At 21.8% G+C, this 21,557-nt stretch overlaps 1 protein-coding gene across 1 annotated transcript in view; it reads right to left on the bottom strand.

Annotated features, from left to right (window-relative positions):
- LOC117178282 (rotatin) overlaps window positions 1–20,875 on the bottom strand; it is a 126,931-nt gene extending 106,056 nt beyond the window's left edge. Inside the window, exons 1-5 of the mRNA XM_033369642.1 lie at window positions 20,755–20,875; window positions 20,404–20,588; window positions 15,657–15,830; window positions 11,246–11,376; window positions 2,038–2,296 (exon numbers count right to left, since the gene is read on the bottom strand). Coding sequence (XP_033225533.1) covers window positions 2,038–2,296; window positions 11,246–11,376; window positions 15,657–15,830; window positions 20,404–20,588; window positions 20,755–20,800 — 795 coding nt within the window. The 5' untranslated portion in view covers window positions 20,801–20,875. The remainder of the gene's footprint in view (window positions 1–2,037; window positions 2,297–11,245; window positions 11,377–15,656; window positions 15,831–20,403; window positions 20,589–20,754) is intronic.
- Between the last annotated feature and the right edge of the window lie 682 nt (window positions 20,876–21,557).

Here is a 21,557-nt window from a genome sequence, read left to right on the forward strand (position 1 = left end):
TCAAAAAACTTGAAATTCCAACTTTAACAAATTTATTTTCGAAGATTTCTTATTTTATTCTTTTTTTAATAAAATTTTTTTATATAATTAAAATATATATATAATTTGAAAAAATTGCATTACATAAGAATTTTAGATGTTAAATGAGTAAAAAATCTAAAATTCAAAATCTTTACCAAAAGATAGAATAAAATAAAATTAGGAAAGTAAATACGGACTGATTGCTGCGAAAGAACTTTTTTAAGATTAACCCCTTTTCTAGATTTATGAAAAATAAAGATTTTTAAAATTTATCTGAAAAAATATGCAATAAAAAGAAAACTTTTCTTAAAAAGCGAATAAAAATAAATTTGATGAAATAAATTTTAAAAATTGTTAGTTCGTATTTAAAAAAATAAATGATATAATTAAAGAAAAAATGAATCATTTGAGAAGTTTGGAAGTTAAAAAATACATAATCGCCCTTTCCCAATTTGAAAATTTTATTTTCGAAGATTTCTCCTTTTATTCTTTTTTTTATAATAAAGTTTATATGTATAATTAAAAAAAATCGAATTACATAAGAATTTTAGAAGCTCAATAATTAAAAAATCTAAAATTCAAAATCTTCACAAATAAATAACAAAAAAGATCAAATAAAATTATATATTATATAATATTATATATTTTTTTGTTTGTAAAGATTTTGAATTTTTTATTTTATTCTTTTTTTAATTAAGTTTTTTTATATAATTAATATATATAGTTTAAAAAAATTGAATTACATAAGAATTTTATAAGTTAAATGAGTAAAAAACTAAAATTCAAAAGCTTTACCAAAAAATATTTTAAAAAAGATAGCATTAAAATAAAATTAGGAAAGTAAACACGGATTGACTCCTGCGAAGGAACTTTTTTAAGATTAACCCATTTTATAGATTTTTGAAATATAAAGATTTTTAAGATTAAAGAAATAAATGATATAATTAAAGAAAAAATGAATCATTTAAGAAGTTTCGAAGTTAAAGAATATGACATATAACATCTTTGCTTAGGAATAAAAAAATGTAATAAATTAAAATTAGAAGTTTATGTTAAGAAAATAAGACTATTCTTAAGGAATTTACAGTAAGATTAACTTTTCGAGTTTCAGTTAAAAGATAGCTAAAAAAATGGATTGAATAGTATTATACATAACATAAATATTTTTTGTAAAGATTTTAATTTTTTTATTTGATTAATCAACCTTCCCCTTTCCCAATTTGAAAAATTTATTTTCGAAGATTTCTTCTTTTTTTAAATAAAGTTTTTTTATATAATTAAAAAAATATATATGTCTATAATTAAAAAAATTTAATTACATGAGAATTTAAGAAGTTAAATAATTCAAAAATCTAAAATTCAAAATCTTTACTAAGAAATACAAAAAAGATAGAATCAAACAAAATTAGGAAAGTAAATACTCAAGGAACTTTTTTCAGATTAAACCCTATTCCAGATTTATTTTAAACCAATATTTTTATGATTAATATGAAAATATATGAAATAAAAAGAAAACTTCTCTTAAAAAGAAAATAAAAAGAAATTTTTTGAAATAAATTAAAAATATGTTTAATTTGTATTTAAAAAAATAAATTAAATAATTCCTAAAAAATAGTCTTAACGAATTTTCAGTAAGAATAACTTTTCTAGTTTTAGTTGAAAGATAGTTTTAAAAAAATATATTGAATAATATTATATATCATATAAATATTTTCTTGTAAAGATTTTTCTTTTTTTTATTTGATTAATAACTCTATCCCTTTCCGAATTTGAAAAATTTATTTTCCAAGATTTTATCCTTTTGTTAATTATTAGAAATGTTTTAAATTGGAGAACGTTTAATTAAATTAATTTCAAAATTTTCAAAAATTTTACCACTATAAAGCTTTCTCTATGTGGAAGCAAAAGGAAAAAATTCTCAAATATAGGGATTGCAGGGGATTTAAAAAAAAATTGGGGGAATAGGGGACTGACTGTGATCCCTGTTAATAAGATCTAATTGAAGCAATTTTTTACCAAAACTATCGAAGGTCTCTGGAGAAAAACTTCAGCAGGAAAATCTTGCAACATGACATTTGTTATGAACTGACAAGTGTGCAAAATAAGATTTGTCTCTAGAGTATTGTTCAGGGTTTCCTCGACTGCTGACAAAACTCCTTTGTCCGATGGAACTAATGGTTGCCAGGGCATCACGAGCCATTTGATGCCCCCTTCTGTCCTTTTTGAAACCACAGTTCCACTTCCGCATTGCAAAGTTAAATCGAAGGGTACGGAACTAAAATATTTCGTTGTAAGGAAATAATTGTTATTTGAAAGTCAGAAAATAATTTAAGGATTTTTCAATAATACCAGGCCTCACAAACCCTATGGGATAAAATATAGAGACTTCTTGTCACTCCCATAGGGTACCTTTTTCGCACTCAAAGGTTAAGAAATTCAGGATCAATTCACAAGATTTCAAAACCCTTAAAGTTAAATTAAAAAAATTCAAATGTCTTGAAGAAAAATTTTTTGTAATCAAATTTCTTTATTGATTTTCGTAAAATTTGAATGTATTTAGAGAAATTTAAGGTAAGCGAAAAAGATTTGATAAATACATTACTTTGTTGTTAATGTTTTTTTAAATTCAAGTTAAATTTAAAATAATCAAAAGATTTTTTAAAAAAATTCAAAAACAGCTATGAAACAACTTAACTGACTTCAGTTAACTAAAATAACTTTGAAATGAGCTTAGAAAAAATCGAGGGAATTTAAAAGAATTTGGTGAAATAAATCAGAATTTAAGGCGAGGTTAAAATAACTCAGGATTAATTAAATAAAAACTTTTAAACATTCAAAAAAAATCCATTGAATTAAGTAGAATTGAGTAAATTTAGAAGGATTCGAGTAAATTAAGAAAGTTCAAAAGAATTGCAAGGAATTGCAAAGAATTTAAAAGAATTCAGGGTAAATTTCAAAAAATAATTTCAAATCTCTTCAAATTTTTAAAACCCTACTAATTGCTTATTAAAAAAGTGACTAATTAATACAAAACAATTCAAGTTAAATTCAAAAGAATTCATATGCATTGGAAAAATTAAAAAAAAAATCCATTTATTTCAGTAACATTTGAGCGAATTTAGAGGAATTTACAGAAAACGATAAGAATTCGATAAAATTCATAAAAAATGTAACTGAATTTAAAACCCAATCTAGGGAATCCAAAACAATTAAAAATGTAAAAAAATTAATTTAATTGGGTATGTTTGAAATTAGTTTTAAAAAATTGAAGAGAATTTACAAGTATTTCATGAAATACCTAAGAATTTAATGCAATTGAAATTCATTTTCGTTATTTTTTCAGTTATTTTCAGTTAAAGTTCAGTTTTTTCAATTAAAATTTTTCGTTATTCATTTTCATTTTTTTTTTAAATAATTGAATTGCAAAGAATTTAATGCGATTGAATAGAATTAAGTGAATGTAGAATAATTGAAAAAGATTTTTAAAAAATTAAGGAGCGATTAATCAGAATTCAGAGCGAATTCCAAATGAATTGCAAAAAATATTGAAAAATCTCTTGAAATCCAATATAATTTTTCACTTCTTGTGAATAAATTCTTTGAAATCTATTAAAATATTATAAGATCCCGTGAAGCTACATGAAAACTGATTATACTTCCTGAAATTCTTTAAAACCACATGCAAATTTTTTTAAATCATTTAAAATTATTTAAAATCTTAGAAATCCCATAAAATTCTTTAAATCTCTTGAAAATGCCTTGGAATCTTTTAAAATATCCAAAAAATTCAAAGTCTTTGAAATCCCTTAAAAATATTGAAATAAATGAAAAAAAGTTCTGGGAATCTTTTTAAATTTCCGAAAATATTTCGAATCTTTTAATATCTTTTGAAATCCCTGGAAATTAAAAAAAAAATTTTTTTCCAAATCCTTTTAGATCCCATTAAATTACTGAAATCCATAAAAAATTTCTTTGTAATCTTTTAAAATAATCTGCAATATTTAAAATCATTTAAAATTAAAAAATTTTTTTTTAAGATCCTGTGAATTTCTAGGAAATCTGGAATATTTTCTGAAATATGGGAAAATTGATTAAAATACCTTGAGACCTTTAAAATCCCTTAAAATCATTCCATTCAAAAATTACGTCACACTTAAAGGGGGGGGGGGGGTAACAGATTTTTTAAGATTTGTGACATAGCAAGGCCTCATAGTCCCTACGGGATAAAATATAGGGACCAAAGGGTACTTTTTCGTGCTCAAAGGGGAACAAATTCAGGAGAAAATGATAAAACTTTAAAATAATTCAAGTTAAATTCAAATGAATTGGAAAGCATTTAAAAAATCAAAAAATTCCATTTATTTCCGTAAATTTGAAGAATTTTTAAATTAGATTTTTTAAATTAAAAGTTAAATTATTTTAATTTTAAATAGTTTAAGCATCCTTCAAAAAATTAAAAAATTGATTTCAAAACATTGAGATATCTAGAAGTGGTTTGATATTTTTCCAAATTTAAAATCATTGTTGAAATTTTTTCGAAACGTTTATATTAGTTTTTAAATGAATTTAATTGTTTCGACAACTTTTAGAAAATCTTGCAAATGAAACAAAATCCTTAAAATTTAAATTTATAAATAACAATAGGAACACTTATTATTTGTAGAAAAATTTAGAGTAATCTTAAGAGATATTTAGAAGTTTTAAAAATATAAAAATTAAATTTAGAACTTGTAATGATTTCAAATCATTTACATGAAGTTTCTGACTCGAAAAAATTGGGCTATTCGTACCGAAATTTTGGTGCAAATACCCACAGCCGAATTTAAAACAAAATGCAGATTTTTGCAGATTTCAACCAAAAAATGTAGAAACTTTTTAAGAATTTTGAAAAATTATTGTAAACGAAAATTTAAAAAGATTTAAAGAGATTTCCAAAATGATCAAAACAGAACCTGGAAGATTTTAAGGATTTTTTTTTTAATTTGCAGGATTTTCCAAAATTGTAGGAAACATTCGGTTAATTTAAAAATGTATTTAGAAGCTCCAAACAAAAATGTTAACACACTTCTTTTCAATTACTTGAAGACATTTCAAGTTTTTAATTAATTTTAAATCTTTTCAAAACTATGAAATATCTCTTGAAATTACTCAAATTTGTTTCACAAATAATAGTATTCAATTGCTATTTATACGTGAAAATTAAAAAATTTCACTTACAAATTAAATATTTTTTAAACAGAACGATTCAAAATCTAACGTTAAAAATTGAAAAGCTCTTCGAAATTCTACAGATTCATAGTTTTTTATGTAAAACAATTCCGTTTCAAATTGTTTAGTTTTACATATATTTGTGTTCAATTTACTCGTCTTAAATGAACAGTGAAATTTTTCATGACTAAGAAAACTAATAAAAATAATATATTAATAAATTTATTTATTCAATTTAATATAAAAATAATATAAAGGAAGATCTAAAAGTTTGAATTAAAAATATTTCATTGATGAATCATTTAAATTGTTAAAATTATTAAAAGAATTTGATAAAATTCAAGAGAATTCCAAAGAATTTAAAAGAATGCAGGTAGAATTGACAAAAAAATCAATGAAACCCTACTAATTTCGAACCCAAAAAGTAAACAATGAATACAAAAAAGCGAAATTTAAGAGAAATGAGAAGAATTAGAGATAAAATTGATAGTAAATCAAGTTGAATTTAAAAATCTAATTAAGTAGAACTGATTGAAATTAGAATTCAAAAGAATTTACAAAAATTCAGAGTGAATTTCAAATGAATTGCAAAAAATATTTGAAAATCTCTACAAATCTTTGAATACCCTGCGGAATCTGACAATTCTTACGAATAAATTCTCTGAAATCTATTAAAATATTAAAATTCATTGAAATTATTAAAACCCTTGGAAATACCCTGAATTTCTTTAATTCTCTTGAAATTTTCTTCGAATCTTTAAAATATCATAAAGTATTTTAAAATGAAATTACTTTAAACTGTTTAAATAAATGAAAAAAATCTAGAAATTCTTTAAAATTTCCTAAAATATTTCAAATCCTCTAATATCTCATTAAATCCCTTGCAAATTTTTAAAGAGCTTCAAAATGCCTGGGAATCTTTTAAAATATCCTGAAATATTTAAAATCTGTTAAAATCACATAAAATTAGCGAATTCAATCAAAATTTTCTTTCTAATCTTTTAAAATATTTCAAATACTTAAAAATCTTTTCAAATTTTTTATATCTCTAGAAAATGTCAAAGAATTAAAAAAAAATATCTTGAAATATTTCAAATTCTTTGATCATTTTATCAACCGATTTTCAGGATCAATTAAATAAGAAAATTGTAAGTTAAAAAAAATCTGCTGAAATAAGTAAATTTAAAATAATTTAAGTGATTTAAAAAAATCAAAAAGAATTTTAAAGAATAACAAAAAAATAAGGACAAATTAATAAGGATTCAGAGTGAATTCCAAAAACTAATTTAAAAACATTTAAAATCTTTGAAACTCTATGAAATATTTCACTTCTCTCACTTTTCTTACCTCACTACTTTAAATTCACAAAAATATTATTAAAGTCCGCTGAATAAATATGATTAAATCCTGAGAAATTTTATCAAATCTGGCGATATTTCTTGGGATATTTTAAGATTTTTTAAAATATTTCAAATTAAAAGCTCTTGATAATACTTCAACCTATTTACCATGCTCCCCTCTTTGCCTCTGTTTCTTTTTTTTTTTTTTTTTTTGCTTTTTGGCTTAAATCTGAACTTATTTAATAAAACTCAATGAAAAAATCTAACGATTTATTAATTGAAAAGACGACTATTATATTTTTAAATGAGAATTCATCTTTTTTTATTAAAAATTCTACTATTTCGTTGAAGATTTTATTATTTTATCGAACATTCGTTTTTTGGTTGAAAATTAATTTTTTTAACTGAAAATTAATTTATTAAAAATGCCGTTTTAATAGAATAAAAAAATTCCCGGTCATTTCCCGATGCGTGAATATTTTTCACAGTCAATGAAATAAAAAATTAAAACTAAATCTAACAATTTTTCTATTTGAATAAAAATTTAAAACATTTAAAATTGAAGTTTAAACGCTTTTTTATTCGAAAATGTTGTATTGAAATGATAAATAAAAAAAAATTATAAAATGAAAAGTACATTTTTCAATTGAAAATTTTGTAATTAAATGCATTTAAACTCGAAAATTAATTTTTTTTAAACTTTTATAAATTGAAGAGGCCAATGAAAGTTGAAAGATTTAATTTTGTTAACTGAAAATTTCTTACATTAGAAGATAAATTATATTTAATCTAAATAGTTTTAAAATACTTAAAAAGCTTCAAAATTTTATTTAAAAATCTTCAAAAACCTAAATTTTGTTTTAAATTTGTTCAAATTCCAAATTATTTAAAAAATGTTATTAAATTCTCTAAATATCTTTTGAAATTACTTGAAAATATTGTCTTGAAATAATTTTCAGAATGAAAAATCATTTTCAATTTTCCTAGAAATCTTGAAAAAAAATGTTTTTATTAAAGATTCTAAATTTTTTGTTTAAATTTTACAAAAATCTATATTTTGTAAATCTAAATTTGAACCAATAGCCGGATTTTGTCGAAACAAACACTTTGTTTAAATTATTTTAATTGATCTTAAGTTTTTAATTAATTCTGAATCTTTTCAAAAATTGTAAATAATAATAATATTTAGATTTTTTAGCTCCTCAAGCTTTTTAATTGAAACAGTTTAATTTTTAACGTTAAAATATAAAAATGATTAAATTATGAACGGATTAAGAATCGTCTTAACAAATCAATTATTATTCATTTTTTAATGTTTTAAAGTACATTTCAATTTTTAAAATAATGAATTATTTCATATTTACAGCTGATCAAATAAAAATGCTTTTTATTAAAAAAAAAATAAATTTCAAGCGCTTTAATTTTTTTCATTACTTATCATGCATTAAAAATTGAGTGATAACATGAAACTGAAAATAGTAAATAAGTGAAAATTAATTTTTCAACTAAAAACTAATTTTTTTAACTGAAAATTTAACTATTCAATTTTCTGTAAAAAATTGATCGTTTTTAGTTGAAAATTCAAATTTTCACTGAGAATTCATCTGTTTTGGTTGAACATTTAACTATATAATTGTATGAAAGTCAAATACTTTGATAAAAATTCATTTTATTCGTTGAAAACTTAACTATTTTGTTGAAAATTCGTGTTTTTGTTTATTGAAATTTAATTTTTTTAATTAAAAATTTAACTTGGTTATTTAATTGATTTATTTCGATTACAAATTAAGTTTTTTGTTGAAAATTCAACTGTTTTGTTAACAAAATTATTTTTGGTTTGAAAATTATATTATTTTCGTGAAAAAATTCATCTGTTTATTTGAAAATTGACATTTTCTGATTACAGATTGACTTGTTTTCTAGAAAACTGGCCTTTTTGTTTTCGAAATTGAACAATTTGGTTGAAAATTCATCTATTTTGGAAGAAATTGTATATTTTTTGGTTGAAAATTCAACTTTCTAGCTGAAAAATTTTCCGATTCGATTAAAATTCAACTGTTTTTGATTTAAACTAAAATATTTTTTGCTCAAATATTAACTATTACATTTTTTGTTGAGAATTAATCTTTTTTTTATTGAAAATTCAACTACTTGGTTGAAGTTATTTGTTAACCAAAATTTTTATTAAATGAAGATCCATCTCATTGCTTAAAAATTTAATTGGATATTTAAATATTCCATTTTTTGTTGAAAATTGAGACTATTTAGTTTAAATTTTTGTTAGAAATTAAAGTTTTTGTTAAAAATTCAATTTTTTTGAGAAAATTCGTTTTTAGGGTAGAAAATAGTATTACTTTCATAGAAAGTTCAACTTTTTCGCTGAAAATTCATATTTCGCGGTTGAAAATTTAACAATTTGGTTGACAATGTAGCTCTTTTTAAGTGAAATTTATTCTTTTTAGTCTGAAAATTCAACTATTTTGTTAAAAAATTATCTTTGCAGTTTAAAAATTCATTCTTTTACTTGAAGTTCAACTATTTGGTTGAAAACTAATTTTATAAATGCTGAAAATTCAACTATTTTGTTCGATAACTCAACTGCTATGATGAAAATTTTGTTTTATTTTGAAAAGTGATCTTTTTTGGTAGAAATGTTCAATTCTTTGGTCATAAAAGTAATATTTTTTGACTCCAAATTCAAAACTGTTTGAGTTTAAACATCAAATATTACATTTTTCAGCAATTTATTTTTACGGTTAAATTTCACGGTTTTATATTTCAAATTAGAATCTTTTCTTAGTTAAAATATTAACTATTATATTTTGTTGCGAATTAATATTGTTTGATTGATAACTCAATGACCTGGTTCAGAGGTGAAATTATTTGTTAATTTTATTTTTAAGACTCATTATTTTAATTAAAAATAAAACTATTTTTTTGAAAAATTAATTATTTTGTTAAAAAATAAAATATTTTGTTGAAATTCATCTTTTTAGAGTAAAAAAGTTTACAAATTCGGCCATTTATTTAATAATTTCATTTTTAAGGCTGAAAAATCAACTATTTAGTTCAAAATTCGTCTTTTTGTCATGAAAATTTAACTATTTGGTTGTAAATACAACTGCCAGGTTAAAATTCAATTTTGTAGGTCGAAAATGTAATTATTTGGTTGAAAATTTTGAATTGTAACTGTTCAAAATGGTAGAACTTTGAATTGTAAGTCTGTTAAATTGAGGATTTTTTTTATTTTGATAATTTACAATTAAAAATTTAAGTTTTATAATTAAAAATTCTAAAATTCTGATGCTTTGCATTTGAAATTTCTCCAATTTACAAGATGTATAAATAAAATTTCACGATTTTGTACTATAAACATTCAAAATTAAACAACTTGGCAAATTTTGAACTATAACTTTCAACTCGAAAAGAGGAATTTTCATCAAAAAGGTCATTTTCAACCAATTAGTTCAATTTTTTACCAAACCAGTTAAATTTTAAATCAAATCGTTCATCTTCCAATTAAATAGATCAACAAAATTTATGATTTTTCAAAAAAATAATTAAATTTTCTACCTAATCAATAATAATTTTTGTCCCGAGAAATCTAAATATTTAACCAAAAATATAATTGTAGACTTTCAAACCCAAAAAGATCAATTATCAACACAAAAGTTCACTTCAAAACTCGAAAAATGACTTTTATACAAAAAAATAAATAAATTTTGAATAAAAAAAGAGGAATTTTTGTATACAACTTTGTATTTTTAACAAAAAAGTTTATTTTCGACAAATAAAAATGAATTTGTCAAAAAAAGGGACTAAAAAATATTTGCTTTTAAGAGAATAATTTTTTTGTAAAGAATAATAAAATATTCAACAAAATAGTGGACTTTTGAAATAAAAATATTACTATTTTGCTATTGAAATCTATCCATGTAGTTCGTATTTAAGCAAAAAATCGAGAAAAGGGGGAAAAAGAGGAATAATCTTTTCCAGTAGATATTTGATCTTTTTTGTTTAAAAAAATGTAACTGTTTGGTTACAAATTAATCTATTTTTCGTTGAGAATTCAACTATTTTGTTGAAACTGAATTTTATTTTCGTTGAAAATTCAAATATTATTGTTTGATAATTCAACTGCTTTGTTGAAAATTAATCTTTTTGTTTTAAAACTAATCTTAGTAGAAATTTTACATTTTTTCTTTAAAAAAAGTAACAGTTTTTGTCTTCAAATAAAAATCTTTTTGGGTTGAAATATCAACTATAACTACATTTTTTTGTTAAGAATTTATCCTTTCGGATAAATTCGAAGGTTTTTGATTTAAAATTAAAATCTCTTTTTCGTTAAAATATCAACCATTATATTTTTTTTGGTGTATTAATATATTTTTTCTCGAACATTCATCTTTTTAGAAAGCAAATTCATCCTTTTGGTTTGAAAATTCAACTGTTTTCTAAAAAAATTCGTCTTTTTGTTTTTGAAAATTTAAAATATATTGGTATGTTTTATTTTAGTAGTTTATCAAGTGCAAAAAAAATCAATGACAAAAAAACTTTTTATAATGATCTGTGGCAAAATGGGGGTAAGAGTAGAAAAATTATTAAAAATATCGTGACGCAGTTTTTGAATGGCACCTAGTAATTTTTTAAATGTTAAAAAATATTAAAATTCTTACTGATCTAAAGGTGAGGGAGCTGTGAAAACATCCTGTTGGTGATTCTGCATTTTGGCTTCATCGCTTTGGTATCGATAATCGTATCTATTTTCTGTGTAATCACTACGGCACATGTTTGCGCTGATTGGATTCTTTTGGATTAAATTTTTTATTATAAACCATATCCTTCTTATCCATTCAAATACTAATATTTTTAAAAAGTCAGTTTAAAAATTCAAAAGATTTCTAAACGTTTAAAAATATTTTTGGAACAGAGAATTTGATAAAAGAATTATAATTCTGAATTTCAACAGGGATTTTGGTTTAAACTTCCTTCTGCTAAATCAGGATAAAAATCATTTTAAAAAATCCCCATACCATCTAATAAATTAAATTTATTTCGAAATTTGTAAAAGAGTTTGAAATTCTGTAAAAAATTTTTATTTTCAAAAAAAGAATGTAATTTTTAAAAAATCTGATTTAGAGCGAGAAATTTGTCAAAATCTGACTTGGAATCGGAATTGTTTCTGTAAATTACCTTTTTATAAATCAAACTAATTTATTATTTCAAGAATTCCCCGTTCCATTTCAAAAATTACTTGTTCCAAGTCATAAATAAAATTTTTCTCACGAAATTCCCTGTTCCACAGCAAAATTATATTTATTTAAAAAATAGTTTATTATAATTTAAAAATAAAGTAACTGTCTTCTTCGAAAATTCGCACGAGGCAAGTTTCAAAGTATGATGAATTCACACTGGAAAGGTTTAAAAAAAATTCTTCCCTGTTTCTATTCAAATGATATAAATTTCATATAAAATAATATAAATTATATAAGGGACCGCACTTAAATTAAATAACAGCTAAATGGGGGGAGGAGGAGGGGGGATTTTCTCAAATTTTGTAGACAATTTAATTATTTGGATGAAAATTTAGCAAATTTTCTTAAATAAACATCCTTTCTGGTTGCAAATTTAATTAGTTGTTTTCTAAAAATTTGTCTTTTTGGGTTGAAAAATCATCATTTTTCGTAAAATATAAATCTTTTGTTTGGAATTGATCAGCTGAAATATATTTTAGATGGAAAATATTTTTTCTAGAAAATTTTTTTTAATTTTAAGATCTTATCTTTTAGACTATTTAATAGAAAATTACATTATTGTTTACCATTCTTCTTTTAGTGTTGAAAAGTGAACTGGAATCTTCTTTGGGTGAAAATAAAAAAAAATCATCTTTTTAGGTTGGAAAATTATTATTATTATTTTGTTAGAAATACATTTTTTCAAATGAAAATTGAGTTATTTTGTTGAAAATACAACTTTTTTGGTGGAAAATAAATTTTTGCGGTTAAAAATCAAGTATTTTGTGAAAAATTTTTGTTTTGTTTAATGCAACTTTAAAATTTGTTTTTGGAAATATAAACTATTACATTTTCCGTTGAAAATTTATTTCTTTAGGTTGAAACTTCAACGCCTTGGCTGAAAGTTAAACAATTTAATAAAGAAATTTTTTGTGGTTGGAGATTTCTGATTTTAGTTGAAAATTAGTTTCTTTGAGGGAGTTAAAAAGTTTTTTTTTGTAGAAAATTCGCAGTTTTGGCCTGACATTAAAAAAAAATGATTCAAAATTAATTATTTGGTTAAAAATTGATGTATTTTGTTAAAAATTCCACTTTTGTGGTGGAAAATAAAACTTTTTGGTTAAAAATCAAGTAGTTTGTAGATAATTTTTCGTTGCGGGTTTAATTGAACTGCTTTTTAAATTTTAATTCAAATTTTTTGTTTGAAATATAAATTAGTACATTTTTTATTAAAAATTCATCGTTTTAGATTGAAGATTCAATGTCTTGGTTTAAAGATGAATTACTTTCTTAAAAGTTCATTTTTTTGGTTGAGAATTCTGAATTTTAGTAAAAAGTTATATGTTTTTTTTAAGGATTAAAAAGTTTTTTTTAAACTGAAAATGTGGTCTTTTTTAAAACTTCCACTCATTTATTGTATTCGATTTTTTTTATTGTTAAAGTTTATATTTTTGAATTAAAAAATCAAGTTTTTTATACAAAATTCTTAAGCTTTGCTTGAAAATCCAAAAATTGGGTACAAACTTAAACCGTTTTGTAGAAATTGAATTCACCTGAATAAAAATTCATTTAGTCCATTTTTGGCAAAAATTGATCTTTTTTGGTTCAAAAATTCAAGTTAAGTTAAAAAGCGTTTAGATTCTTCTTGTAAAATTAAAGAATTTTGTTGAAAATTAATTATTTTTGGTTGAAAATTCTGCTGCTTTGTTGAAAATCAAACTATTTTATAGAAAACATTCTGTTTTTTTAAGTGGAATGTTTTAGAGTTAAAAAGAGAACTAAAATCCTTTCTGGATGAAAATTACACTATTTTTTGGACATTTGTTTTTCATTCTTTTTAATTAAAAATTTATTTGTTTTAAGAAAAATTTTATCTTTCGTGGATAAACATGCAGCTATCTGATTGAAAATTAAACTTTAAAAAGAAAATTGGTCGTTTTTTTTTAAATTAAAACTTCCTCTGTTTTAGCACAAATTTCGACTTTCGTGAATAAAAATGCAACTATTTGGTTGAGATTCAAACTATTTTGTTAAAAATCCATCCTTTTTGGTTGAAAAAATTATTCTTTTTAGATTAAAAATTAAATTTTTTTCTTAGAAACTTTATTTTTGATAAAAAATTCATGTTTTGAACTTGAAAAGTCAACTGGAATATGTTTTGAATAAAGTGAAAAGTCAACTGAAGTCTTTCTATATAGAAAACACAACTATTTTTTTATTTCAAAATTTATCTTTTTGATTTTGAAAATCATCTGTTTTCATAAAAATTCCACTTTTTGGTTAAAAATTAATCTTCCTTGCTTGATTCATTTTTTTGTTGAAGATTTATATTTTTAGTTGATAATTCATCTCTTTAATTGAAATTTTTAATGATTAGTGGAAAAGCCTATTTTAATATTGATCTTTTTCATTTGAAGATTCTCTTTTTTGGGTAAAAAAATCATTTTTCGGGTTTGAAATATCATTTTTGTTGCGTGAAAATACATCAGTTTCGTGAAAAATTATTATTTTTTTTTGCTGAAAACTCATATTTTTGGTTTGAAAATTCGTCTTTTTGGGTTAAAAAAATTTGAAAATAAAGTTCATCTTTATGATTGAAATATAAATTATGATTCTTTTTTGTTGGGATTTTTTTTTATTCTGAAAATTCAAGTATTTTTTGAAAAGCCATCTTTTATAGTAGAAAAGACTTTTTTTTTGTTTAAAATAAATTAATAAATTTAAAAGTTTGTAGACGTAATTTAAGTACGGCCCCTAATGAATGAAAAAAATTATTTAATGTACATTAATTATCAAAGGAAACCACGGCAATATTTAGGATTGAAAAATTTCGAAAAGTAAAATACCCAAACAGTTTATATTATTACCGAATTTGAAAATTCCCGATTTATAAAATATCGGACACTAGAAAATTCCTGAATTTAAGCAATTGGAAAAATTGTTTTTCAATCAATATTATTTATTTGTTTTAAAAAATGAAATATTTTGATCAGACATATTCTTTTGTTTAATGTCTTTTTTTAAATTTATAATTTAAATTAAAAGAAACAATAATTAAAAATAATATTTCTCAATCAAAAATTCTTTTAAAAAATGTAAATAGCTGTTTTTAAATTAATGTTATTGCAATTTAATAAAAATTCACTATATTCCGCACAATAGTATATTTATTTTTTAAAGCTAAAAGTTGAACGGTTTCAGCATTTTTACAAAAAACGTTCTCAAAAATCGAATTTTAAATTTAACAAAAAATTTAAAAAGTTATCTCAAGGTAAAATTATTGCTGAATTGAACTCTGGAAAGTTTAGTTGGAAAATTTTATTAGGATCTGCAAAAATCTAGGAAGAAATTTGATAAAGAATCCAAGTATGAATTTTTAAAAGAAAGTGGGAATATTTGAATTTTGGTTAAATTATAAAAATCATCGAAAAATATATTGTTTCAAATTCAAACTATAATTAAAGGAAATTTTTTTTTTTAATTTTCTTTCATCAACATACTTACTTTGTTTTTCATAAATAAATAATATTAATTAAAAAATAATTCTATAATTGATTAAAATCGAGAATTTTATTTTTCGGAATTTTTCAATCGTCCCGAATATTTTATATCACAATATTTTTCCTTTACTAAATCTAATCTTACATCTAAATATTGAAAATCCAAATAATAAAATTTGGGCTCTTTTTTCTAAATTTAAATTCAAAGTTTAAACCTTATTTAAATGTTCGTTTAGAATTTTTTGAGCTTGAAACGTCATTTACAAAATCCATTCTAAATTGTGCAATTAAATAATATACAATAATAATGGAATTGTAAAAAATATCAAGCAAGAATTAAATATTTGAAATACCTTAATAACACAAATGTCAGAATCTTCGGCTGCACACTCATTCTGATTTAAAACAGCTTCTTCTATTTTACTTATTTTATCATGCCATTTTCTCTCAATTTTCTTTCGTAAAACATGAAGTTCATTTTGAAATCTTAATTTTCCAAAAGCACTTAAATAACTGCTACCATTCGTCTGCAAAAATATTTATCGTCACTCGTAAATACTGAAAAGCCTCGACTTCACTTTAGAGGTAGAAAATAGTAAAAATAATATCACATAATTTTTAAAAATAAATTTCACAGTCATTTCCCTTTTTTAATTTATCTACTTACATTCAAAATTCATTAATAAAAAATCGATAAGAAAATCAACTATTTTTGGTTGAAAATTTATCTTTTCAGCTTTGAAAATTCCACAATTTGATTAAAATTTTTTTTTTGGGCTGAGAAATTTTTGCTTATTGAAAATTAAACTGTTTGATTAACATTCATTTTTTTGGTTAAAAAAATCATCGCTTTCTGTAGAAATTGTACATATTTGGGTTAAGAATGTAATTCCTAGATAAAAAATTAATCTGCTTCACTAGAAAATGAATTCTTTTATTCAAAATTTACAATTTCCAGTTGAAAATTTAACTATTTTGTAGAAAATTGGATTATTTGTTTGAAAATTGATGTATTTTGTTGTAAATTCAACTTCATTGGTAGAAAATAAATTTTTGTTTGTTAAAAATTAATTATTTTGTGAAAAATTCGTTTTTTTTTTGTTTAATCGAAGGTTGAATTACTTTTTTAAAAGTTCATTTTTTTGGTTGAAGATTCATAATTTTATTTAAAAATTAGTTTCTTTGGGGAGTTGAAAAGTTTTTTTGTTTAATTCTTAGTTTCGGCCTGACATTAGAAAATTTGATTCAAAATTAATTATTTGGTTAAAAATTAAATATTTTGTGAAATTTTCTTCTATATTGGTTGAATTAAACTGTTTTGTTAATTTTCAAATCAAATATTTGTTTTCTGAAATATAAGCTATTAAATTTTTTATTGAAAATTCATCTATTTCGGTTGAAGATTCAATGCCTTGGTTCAAAGTTGAATTAATTTTTCAAAAATTCATTTTTTTGGTTGAAGATTCAGAATTATAGTTGAAAACTATTTTTTTTGAGGTCTAAAAAAATTTTTTAACCAAAAATGTGGCATTTTTTTGAAAATTCAACTGATTTGTTGTATATTAATTTGTATTTATTTGAGATTTATATTTTTGAATTAAAAATTAAACGTTTTTAAAGAAAATTCTTATGTTTAATTTAGTTTAACAATTTGGCACAAAATTAAACCATTTTGTAAAAATTTAGTTCACCTGAATGCAAATTCATTTAATCAATTTTTGGTTAAAAATTTATCCTTTTTGGTTCAAAATTTAAAGTGTAGTTAAAAAATATTTAGATATGAAAAAATATAAAATAAAAATGATTCAAATAAAATTTAAACTCACATCAGATCCATTGTTGAAACTATTTAGCTGAAAATTTATGTAATTTGCTCAAAATTCCTTTTTTTCTAGTAGAAAATGTTTTCTTTGTACAAATCAAATTTTTCATTGAAAATTAATCTTTTAGGTTGGAGATTCAACTTCTTTGTTCAAAACTGAATAACCCTCTTAAAAATGCTGTTCTTTTTGTTGAAAATTATTATTCTTATTTTTTTTTTTTGCTTTTGTTAGAAAAGAATTTTTCAAATTTAACTTTTGTTATTTTGTTGAAAATTCAACTCTTTTGGTGTAAAATAATTTTTTTTTGGTCAAAAATCAAGTACTTTGTGAAAATTTTGTTTTTGTTTTGTTTAATCCATCTGTAAATTTTGTTGTTGAAATATAAGCTATTAAATTTTTTGTTGAAAATTTATCTTTTGAGGTTGAAACTTCAACGCCTTGGCTGAAAGTTGAACAATTTTTTAAAAGTTCAATTTTTTTAGCTGGAAATTCCAGATTTTAGTTAGAAATTAGTTTCTTTGGGGGGAGTTAAAAAGTTTTTTTTGTATAAAATTCGTAGTTTCGGCCCGACATCGAAAAAGTTGGTAAAAAATAATTATTTGTTAAAAAATTGATGCATTTGGTTAAAAACTCAAATTTCTTGGTAGAAAATATATTTTTTTGGTTAAAAATAAAGTGTTTTGTAAAAAATTGTTTTCTGCTAGTTTAATAAAACTACTTTTTTATTTTATTGTTGAAATATAAACTATTACATTTTTTATTAAGAATTCATCTTTTTAGGTTGAAGATTCAATGCCTTGTTTCAAAGCTGAATTAATTTTTTAAAAGTTCATTTTTTTGGTTGAAGATTTAGAAATTGAGTTAAAAATTATTTTGTTTTGAAGGATTCAAAAGATTTTCTAAACTGAAAATGTGGTGTTTTTTTGAAAATTCAACAGAGTTATTGTATATTTAATTTTTTTGATTGAAAATTTATATCTTTAAATTAAAAATTTAACGTTTTTTTTTAATGAAAATTTATTGAATCCATTTTTGGTTCAAAAATTTAAGTTCACTTAAAAAATGTTTAGATATGAAAAAATATATAATATTTTTATTAATAAAATAATATTTTTAATTGAAACCTTTTTTTATTGTTGATATATGATCTATCAAATTTCTCATTGAATATTCATCTTTTTAGGTTGGAAATTCAACACTTCTTTGTTCAAAGCTGAATAGCCTTCTTAAAAATTCTTTTCTTTTTGTTGAAAATTCAACTTTTTTGGAAGAAAATACATTTTTTTTTTGTTTAAAAATCAAGTAGTTTGTGAAAAATTCTTCTTTGCTGATTTAATTAAACTTTTTTTTTTTGAAATATAAAATATCACATTTTTTATTAAAAATTAATCTTCTTAGATTGAAGATTCAATGCCTTGGATCGAAGTTGAAATACTTTCTTAAAAATTCATTTTTTTGGTTAAAAATTCAGAATTTTAGTTAAAAATTATTTTGTTTTGAAGGATTCAAAAGATTTTTTTAAACTGGAAATGTGGTGTTTTTTTTTTTTTGAAAATCCAACAGAGTTATTGTATATTTAATTTTATTGATTGAAAATTTATATTTTTAAATTAAAATTTTTAACTTTTTATAGAAAATTGTTATGTTTTGTTTGAAAATCCAACAATTTAGTACAAAATTAATCCGTTTTGTAAAAATTTAGTTCACCTGAATGAAAATTTATTTAGTCCATTTTTGGCAAAAAATTGATCTTTTTTGGTTCAAAAATTTAAGTTTAGTTAAAAAACGTTTAGATATGAAAAAATAAAATTTAAACTCATATTAGATCCATTTTTTAAATTATTAGGCTGAAAATTTATGTAATTTGTTCAAAATTTCTTTTTTCTAGCATAAATTTTTTTATTGTTGTAAAATTCAAGTATCTTGTTGAAAATTCGCCTTTTTTAGTTAAATCCAACTGTTTTCTATTTTTAATTAAAACCTTTTTTGGTTCAATTATCAAATTGCTAAAATTTAATATTAATGTTTGTTAGAAAGGAATTTTTTCAATTGAAAATTTAGTTATTTTGTTGAAAATTTAGCTGCTTTGTTGTAAACGTTGTAAATGAACTTTTTTGTTGAAAAATCATATTCTCGGATTAGAAATTCAACTCTTTTATAGAAAATTCCAAATTTTGGTATAAAAGTCAACTATTTGGTACAAAATGAAACTGTTTAGTAGAAAAGTCGTTTTTTTTAAATTGAAAAGCAATTCTTTTTAATAAAAATTTGATTACTTCCAGTTTAGGTAAAAGTTAATCTTTTTAGTTATAAATATTTAACTATTTAATTTCAAAAATTAGAAACGGAAACATTATAAATTTTAAAAAAATTCAAATAAAATTTAAACCAACATCACATCTGTTGTTCAAACTTTTTGGCTGGAAATTTATGTGATTTGTTTAAAATTTGTCTTTGTTATTTTAAGGAAATTGTTTTATATTTCTGGTTTGAAAATTCATATTTTTGGGTTTAGAATCCATATTTTTGAGTACAAAATTTAAAAAATTCGTTGAAAATTCATCTACCTGGCTAAAAATGAACTTTTTTGGTTAATTTATAATTATTGTATGAAAATTCATATTTTTTTGGTGAAAAAATCAACAATTTGATTTAAAATTCATCTGTTTGACTAAAAATGAACTTTTTTGTTCTTAATTCATATTTTTGGTTAAAAATTCAACTCTTTTATAGAAAAATCCTATTTTTGGTTTGAAAACTCGACAATTTGATATAAAATTAAACTAATGGATAAAAAATGAAACTCTTTTGCAGAAAAATTCTTTCTCTTGTAATTGAACATTAAGTCTCCTTAATGAAAATTTATATTTTTCGGTTAAAAATTAGAAACAATAATAAATTTATAAATTATTTTTTAATTAATTAAAAACTGAACTCAAATAAAATTTGTATTAATATCGTATCCAAGGTTCAAAATATGTAGTTGAAAATATATGTAATTTTTGAAAAATTCGCCTTAAAAAAAAACAATCTTCTGAGTTAAAAATTGAACTTTAAGCCTAAAAATGTATGTATTTATTGATAATTCATCTTCTTCGTGAAAATTTTAACTATTTGTTTAAATATTCTATTCTATTTTTGTGGAAAAGTCCATAATTCTGGCTTGAAAAGTCCATTTTTTTCTTTATTGCGTCAAAAATTTTTTTTGGGTTTAAAATTCATGTTTTTGATCTACATAAAAATTATTTATTTATTTATGAACAGAAGATAAAAATACCTTGATCAAATAATGTATCAAATCCAGTACTTTTTCCGGGCTGGGGACAATGTCGAAAGAAAACCAGTTGAGAAGTTTGATAAGCAACTCCTTTTTGACAGCATCGCAATCGCATCCAAAACCGAGGTTAAACTTTGAAATAATATTATCTAAAGCCCTCAATCTAATTTCATCTAAAATATGACCTACAAAGAAATATAAAATAGCCATTAATTCGATCTTTATATTAATAATAAGTGCAAAGAATCGAAAGAATAACAAACAAAAAATAGAATTTAAGGTTATGTTCAAGAAAGGAAGCACTGTTTATGGCAAAAATATGGTCGGGAAATTAAGGAAATTAATACATACCTAATTTTTTTACATGGACGGCTGTTATTGTATTATAATTCGTCATTTTAACAATTTTAAGTGATAAACATGTCAAATTATTTGAGGTTAATGCGTGATATCAACAACCGCCAAAACAAAGCGGACAGCGTCCGCGTGACGGTGACAGAAACTGGAGCCGACGCCATGTTGATTGAGCGGATAATTTCGGAATTACTATATTGTGGCGGTAAATTTCAAACCTGAGCATAGGAAAGTTATTTTTACGGGGAATAAATTCTTTAAAATAAAATTAATTTGAACACTATATGGAATGCATCTAGAACATTTTAAATTCCTAAGATTTAGAGTTAAAATATTTATCGAATTTTCAACAAACAAGGTTAATTTTCTAAAAGACAAGACAAATAACAAATAATAATTATTGAAAATTTTTTCTATATCAGTTGAAAATTGATGCTTTCGATAGAAAAATTAACATACTTGGTTAAAAATGCATCCTTTTAGTGGAAAAATCGTTTTATTTTTAATTATTCTTTTGTGTTTGCAACTTTAACTATATTCCATTTTTAATAAAAAATTTCTCCTTTAAAATTTTAAAATTTGACTTTTTAGGTAGAAAATTAATGTCCTTTGTCAAACATTTATCTTTTTGTTGCAAATTTTATTATTTTGTTAAAAATTCATATTTTTGAGGAGATCTGTGAAAATTCGTTTTTCTTGTTGAAAATGAATTTTTTAAACTAAAAACTTAACTGTTCGGTGTTTTGTAAATTTAAGAATTTCATTGAAGATTCGTCTCTTAAAGTAAAAATTTATCTTGT

This window comes from Belonocnema kinseyi, chromosome 8, assembly GCF_010883055.1.
Source record: "Belonocnema kinseyi isolate 2016_QV_RU_SX_M_011 chromosome 8, B_treatae_v1, whole genome shotgun sequence".
Lineage (NCBI taxonomy): Eukaryota > Metazoa > Arthropoda > Insecta > Hymenoptera > Cynipidae > Belonocnema > Belonocnema kinseyi.